Raw genomic sequence first — 7437 nt, forward strand, 5'->3', positions numbered from 1 at the left:
GGGAGAAAGACCAGGCCTGGGAGAGAGACCAGGCCTGGGAGAGAGACCGGGCCTGGGAGAGAGACCAGGCCTGGGAGAGTGTGGACATGTGACCGCCAGTGTGAGAGTTGCTCACTCACAAAGAGTGAAAGAGTGAAAGAGTGAAAGAGTGAAAGTGGAGGAAGTGGAGGTTCGAGGTTGGCAGGTTAAAGCGGCAAACAGGAAGTGCACACTGTCTGCCTGTTTCCTGTCAAATTTCCAGGCATCATCATCAGCGGGTTGCTAGTGGCACACGTGACAAGTCCATCGCAGGAGGAATTATACAGCTCCCTCAGGAAGCAATGAAAAGTATTATAGTTAGTATAGATAGTATTATTTTTCTATAATGGGAACCATGGGCCTATATTGCTCTGTCAAACGTGTGCTTGGTGGACAGGCTATTCTAGGCCACACTGACCACATGTGAGAAATGGGTAGATGTGAAATTAGCCTACTACAAGTTAAAGAACGCTGACCTCATAGTGGCTAGTTCCCCTTTCGTTTTCATACTGCCCTTTGTGCATGGTAACCTTCTCAAGAAGGCAAAGCGCTGAGCAGAGCACGGAAAGCCCCTTCAAACGCCCTGGATTACCCCAGCGAGCGCTTCCTGTCGTCTCTAGCAACTGCAAATCACTTCATTATCTTTCACAATAGATACAGTGAGTGCAGCAGAGAATGGATGAGCCAGGGCTTGTGTGAGTGATCATTGGTCAAAAACCTAGCGTAGCCAGCTAGCTAGTTTCCCATTACAGTATGTGACATTCGTGCTAGTTATGCTCTTCATAGCTGCAGCTTTCAACTTAGGCTAAGTAGCTAACTAGATGTTATCTTCATTAATCACTGGCTGTCATAGCAGCTTGCTATGCATTTCCAATTGCTAGTTAGCATATCTGATGAGTAATAAGTAGATTAGCATCTTATTTTACATTAATTGCCAGTTTTATCAGCAGGCGACACACTGGTTTAAACTGTGCATCAACAATATCGTCTACCTCCCTCTGTGATGAAGATAGTTCTCTTCACTCTGCTCTAGACTAGTTCCTTCCTCTCCGTTCTGACAGAGTGATGCCCCAATGCCATACAGGCCTGCTCACACTCCACTCTAAATAGAATAAAACTTTATTGATCCCCGGGGGGAAATTAGGCGTTTCAGCAGTTGAAAAGTTCCAGAAAGGTTGTAAAGAGAGAAACACTAGCTCAGTAACACAAAGAAGACACTAGATAAGATGGGACCCAAACACATCCACAGACTTGCATGATGTAACGGTCACATTAGATTCACACGGAGCCCCACCTAGGCACTAGCATTATGTCCTCGCTCTGTGCACTGTCCTGCCTTTACACTGTCCTGACTCGTCCCTGCACCCTGTCCAATGTTGTCTCCATGTTACTGTCCTGCCTTTACACTGTCCTGTCTCGTCCCTGCACCATGTCCAATGTTGTCTCCATGTTACTGTCCTGCCTTTACACTGTCCTGTCTCGTCCCTGCACCCTGTCCAATCTGTCTCCACGTTATGCACCAAGACCAAAAGCAAATTCCTAGTAAGTTGAAAAACTGCATGACAATAAAACAAATTCTGATTCTCTCTCTACTGATTTCCTAACGTGTTGACGTATTAAAGATATCAAGGCGTTCAGAGAAGCTACAGACTAGATAGTTCTTCACAAGCGTGGGAGGGAACGCCAACAGTCATAATGGGATGGAACGGTAAGACAAAGACCCGACACTCGCTTCACACTTCCTCACACCTCACCACCGTTACACCCTTCACAAACACCTGTTTCACACAGGAAGTGAGACATTCTCGTGCCTCACTCTAAAAAGATCGCAAGGAACAACGGTCTTCTTCACCCAGCATGTAACCACGAGGCCTCTAGCCTGAATACACAGGGGAAAGATGAACTGGGTTTTAGATAACTCAAGAGTCGGTTAAATCCTTATATCTAGGGAAGCACACAATTAATCGCAAATCGATTCATTGATCGTTAAGGATTTAACGTGAAATTTACTCGATCTACTATCAAACAACGTGGTAGTGAAGCAGCCATCTCGGGAGAAATACAGAGAAATCAACAGCATATTTAGAAAAATGAAGCGGGCCAAGCAAAGCATTGTGTGGGCGCACTTCGAAAAGAAAGGACAAGAAGCCCCTTGTAAATACTGTGATGCCGTGAACACGTACAACACGACCACAACAGCAACGCTCTGTCACTTGAGGAAGGTTCACTCCTATGTTGTCTCTCCTCCTCGTCTCACCTGCAGCAAACCCCCCATGGGCTCGGTGTGTGAGGAGGAGCTGTGACGGCAGAAACAAAACAGCCCAGTCTGTCCGTAATAAAGCGCAGATTAAGAAAATAAATTCTTTAGATATTTTTTGGAAATTTGGATATTTTAATTACAATTACCTGATTGATTGATCGTTAACATGACCAATGATCGATTCAGGGACGTGCCGACAATTTGCAACCCAACTTATATCTGTGAGATGGAGCTGTGTGATAGAAGTGGTGTGTGTGAGAGTGTATGTGTGAGTGTGTGTGCGTGTGTATGTGTGTGAGTGTGTGTGTGGATGCTCAAGGCATGTGAGGGAGACAGAGCAGCAGATATATACTTATTTTTCACTGAGGCAGGAGAGAGAGACAGAGAGAGAGAGAGAGAGAGAGACAGACAGGCAGACAGAAAGTACAGTGTGTGTGTGTGTGTGTGTGTGTGTGTGTGTGTGTGTGTGTGTGTGTGTAACCCATAATCCTCCGTCAGCTGTGATCCTTGACAGTACCAGCCTACATTAAGTCTGAATACAACCCAACAGCTAATTCCCAATAAATAATCCCTCCACAAGCTGGCAAGATAAAAGTCAAGCATAGTCGTGTTTGGCTGAGATATGAATGGGACATCGGACGAAACTAGCAACGATTAGCCGTTCGGCCACAGCTCTGTCAAAATCAGCCGCTTAAGCAGGTGATGCACAATTAATTACATTGTGAGATTCTCAGATGACCCCACCATTTAGGACTTAGAATAACCTGAGATCAGGACACATCACTTTCCCACTCCGAAAGCTCAGCTTAGCTTCAGTTGAGCCATGCGCCAGCGCTGGCGATGACGTTGAAGGGCATTCCTAATTAGCGTTATTTTGACACCCTGCTTCCTACGCCCTTCACGGTGCTCACGAAGGGAACACACCCCGTAGGGTGTAGGGATGAGTCCTTCAGTTTGAAACACAGCCAGTGTCTTCAGATAATGTTCTAGGGATGATGTATTCCGGTACTAGGCATTGTCTTAAGGTTCTTAAGGATGATGTGTTCTGGCACCACGCAGCGTCTCAAGATCAGGTTCTAGGGATGTTGGATGTTGGCACCAGGTGACTTTGCTTGTCAAGCGAGTCTTCTACACTGAGGGAGGCCAGAGATGCACAGACACAGGGAAGGTACTGTTTCTCAGAGAGAGAGGGTGAATGTGTGTGTGTGAGAGAGAGAGAGAGAGAGAGAGAGAGAGAGAGAGAGACAGTATGGGTATGTGTGTGAGAGAGAGAGAGAGAGAGAGAGACAGTATGTGTATGTGTGTGTGTGAGAGAGAGAGTGTGTATATGTGTGTGTTGTGCATGTGTGAGAAAGAGAGAGAGAGAGAGAGAGAGAGAGAGAGAGAGAGAGAGAGAGTGTGTGTATATATGTGTGTGCCTGTGTGAGTGTGTGTGAGTGTGTATGTGTGTGTGTGTGTGTGTGTGTGTGTGTGTGTGTGTGTGTGTGGGTGCTGAGAGTCATGGATGGGGGAGAGATGTCTCGTAGCTGGTACGATGACCACCACGCTAACTCAGGGGTCTCCATTCGCCACAATGACACTCTGAACGGGGTCTGGCTTGACCAGGCTACAATGGTCCCCTTTGTGTCCAGGATCGGCACGTGACACACACACACACGCACACACACACACACACACACACACACACACAGAGGGAGGCCCACAGAGTAGCTGACCGCAAGTCGTGGCATCATCTACAGCTTTGTCACAACTGAGAGACTGCTCTATCTGACATCTAAACTAAACAGACTGTTTCAGAAGGGCATCAGTCACACATTGTTAGTTTCTATTGTTGACCTCAGCCCAGAGGGTGAACTCAGAGAGCGTGAGGCGTCGTTTAGGTGGAACATTGCGCTGGATGCTGGATGGGAAGTAGGGATGGCCCCAGTCATTCCAGTATTTCTCTATTCGTTCGATAGGTTGGTATTCGGAGCTCAATTCAGTATTCTGAGATTTTTAATTTTTTTGTCCTGATACTTCATACAGATACCAACGTCATCATAGCGTTACACTGAGTGACTTGTGTATCGTTACACCCGAAATGAAGATATTTCAATAGACCTTTCTGACCTGTCAATCACGCAGGGCATAATGCTTGATTTCTTAAGATCACGCCTCTGATGTCCCACAAACAAAGCTTGTCCCGCGTTGTTCATAGATTTGACATTTAGTTTGAAGAAAATGGTTCTTTAACCATACAGAAAACCGGCCTGCAGGCTGCTGTACCATAATGTTGTAAGAAAACAAGCAACACCATACCCCACACCTTCCTCCTTGATGATCATGATGTCAATCACGCTGTCCTTTCTTAAGTATTATATGTTTTTTGTATTGTATTATGTGTTGGCTTGCAGTGCGGGCAAAACTCCTTCAGGACAATAAAAGGTTACTTACTTACTTACTCCACACATCCGTTTACAGCAGTGTCAACACAAAAAGCTATGAAGCTAGTAACATGCTTGATACAGTAGCTAATTAGCCCGTAGCTGGTAGTTAACAGGTCATTCTCACAGGCTTATTTTCTAAGAATGGATGTCATTAACTTACTCACCCTGCTTTACATGTGCAGTTAGACTCAACGATTTCAATCTGGAGTTTGTGAGGCATCTGTGCCTTCCACATAGATTGCACCTAGCATCATGTCGTCACCTGCTCCATCCGGAATCCAAATCTCATGGATATAGCCTTTAGCATGTTTAGCATTGAGATGATAAGTTAGGCTAAAACTGCTTCGATGGTATGCAAACCTCTTATTCACTGTAAACTTTCCCTTTAGTTTGAAGGCAAAGATCTTTTTGTGTGACATTTAGTCCCTGTCCACACGAACATGGGTATTTTTGAAACCGGGTATTTTTCTACGCGGTTTGGCCTTCCATCCACACACAAACGGCGTTCCAGGTCGCAGAAACTGGACTTTTTTGAAAACTCCATCCAGGGTAAACATTTTTAGAAACTTTCAGTGTTGTCGCATGGACAAGAAAACCTGAGTTTTGGGCTTGTTTTTACATCACTTAAATCCTGTTTACATAAAACGCTATAATGAGAACCGTATGGACTCAACCACACAACTCCGCAGCTCTAGGTTAAAATGCTGTTCCTCGAGTTTTCTCACGGCTAATAAAACGCTAAAAATCAAAGAGCAGAAGTCGGAAAGTGAATGTGACAGTGAGCAGCCTGTTTGACGTGCGTCTTACAGCCTTATTACCATCGAACACAATGAGCCAGCGACAGCCTAGGCGGCGAGGTTTTTGTGTTTTCATGTGGACTGAGATTTCTTTTTAAGAATGAAGAAGAAAAACCCCGGTTTCAGAAATACTCATGTAGGTGTGGACAAGGCCTTGAACACTCATAGAACTAGCCTGTAGTGACATTTGAGTATGCTTCATCAGTCTCGGCCTACAAGGCCAGAAGTTATCAGAAACTGAAGCACAGTGGAAAGGTTAGCCCTGTCATTAAGCCTCCTCTTCGGTCTGGGCACATTAAACTCACACTACCAAATTAAATATCAAGCACAATGCTTGACACTTCCCACCCACTCACCTCCCCAGGCCAAAACAAAACAAATGGGGTTAAGAACCAACTCAACAACAGTCAAACAATCCTCTTAACTAGACAGCAACACATTGTCCTGGGTGTCGAAATTCAACCCCAGTGTTACCTCCAGGCAAGAACGACACCGCTCTCAAGTTCCAGAAAAAGGGTTATTCTCAGGTCAGTGAGAATCCTCCAAAGTCCCACTGCCAAACGGGCCCGGAGGCCACTTTGGCCACATCAACGGGCATCACGTAGGTGGTAAATGGTAAATGATCATGGTAAATGGACTCCACTTATATAGCGCTTTAATCCAAACCGCTTAACAATGGCCTCTCATTCACACTTTGACATGTCGTCAGGAGGATCAGGGATTTGAACCGCCAACCCTACGATCATTGGATGACCCCGCTCTACCCTCCTGAGCCACAGCCGCCCACGGCAGGATCCGTTTGCCCACGTGGCCGGCCCAGCAGGCCAGGACACACCTCTTTATCATTGAATTCAGGTACTTCATTCAGTCCCATCAAACACCTAGCCATGCACTCTGCCTCTACAAACATTTGCGAAAGAACAGAACAGTTTGTTCTAAAGAACTCACTGAGTTCCAGTGTGGTACTGTGATAGGATGCCACTGTGACATTTCTTACCTCCTAGATATTCCACGATCAACTGTAAGTGGTATTATTGCAAAGTGGACGCGTTTAGGAACCACAGCAACTCAACCACGAAGTGTCAGACCACGTAAAGTTACAGAGCAGGGTCGCTGAGTGCTGAGGTGCATCGTGGGTAAAGATCTCCAACGCTCTGCTGACTCAGTAACTGCAGAGATCCAAACCTCCTCTGGCATTAACATCAGCACAGAAACTGTGCGCCGGGAGCTTAACATGGGTTTCCATGGCCGAGCAGTTGCATGCAAGCCTTACATCACCAAGCGCAATGCCAAGCGTTGGATGGGGTGGTGTAAAGCACGCTGCTACTGGACTCTGGAGCAGTGGAAACGTGTTCTGTGGAGTGACGAGTCACGCTTCTCTAGCTGGCAGTCTGACGGACAAGTCTGGGTTTGGCGAATTCCAGGAGGACGTTACCTGTCTGACTGCATCGTGCCAACTGTAAAGTTTGGTGAAGGAAGGATAATAGTCTGGAGTTTTGTTTTTCTAGGGAAATTTTCATGCTTCAGATTACGAAGGCATTTTGGTGCTTTGCAAGACATTTGGAAGCTATGCTAACTTTTTACATAAATTGCATTTAACACCGTCGGTAGATTTGGTGAAGCGTTTTGCCCTGTCCACCACTATGCCTACTTGCCTGCTTCCTCAAGTGGCCCACTAGAAAGAGGCAAGTCTCAATGCCAGACCCATGAAAGTTGTTTTAGTGATACACTACGTAAACTACACTAACGACGTTACTGCATGCTGCAGATCTCTCTATGGATCTGGGACCCTTGAATGCAAAAATCTGGTGCTCAAATCCGGGCAAATTATTGGTTTTGCAGGAATCCCTGCGACACCAATCAGTAACGACTTTCGCGATCAGGCGTTCCCACCCATAGATATGACCCGCCCATCTAACTTGGGTTAGCGTCTCTC

The 7437-nt window shown here is 46.0% G+C and overlaps 1 protein-coding gene across 1 annotated transcript in view; it reads right to left on the reverse strand.

Moving 5' to 3' along the window:
* The window catches only part of dennd4b (DENN/MADD domain containing 4B), a gene marked incomplete at both ends in the record, with an annotated part of 16947 nt that extends 16448 nt beyond the window's left edge, over positions 1-499 (reverse strand). Inside the window, one exon of the mRNA XM_084441998.1 lies at positions 495-499. Within this exon, the coding sequence (XP_084298124.1) occupies positions 495-499 (5 nt within the window). The remainder of the gene's footprint in view (positions 1-494) is intronic.
* Between the last annotated feature and the right edge of the window lie 6938 nt (positions 500-7437).

The sequence above is a fragment of the Borostomias antarcticus genome (genome assembly GCF_949987555.1).
Source record: "Borostomias antarcticus genome assembly, chromosome: 8".
Classification (NCBI taxonomy): Eukaryota; Metazoa; Chordata; class Actinopteri; order Stomiiformes; family Stomiidae; genus Borostomias; species Borostomias antarcticus.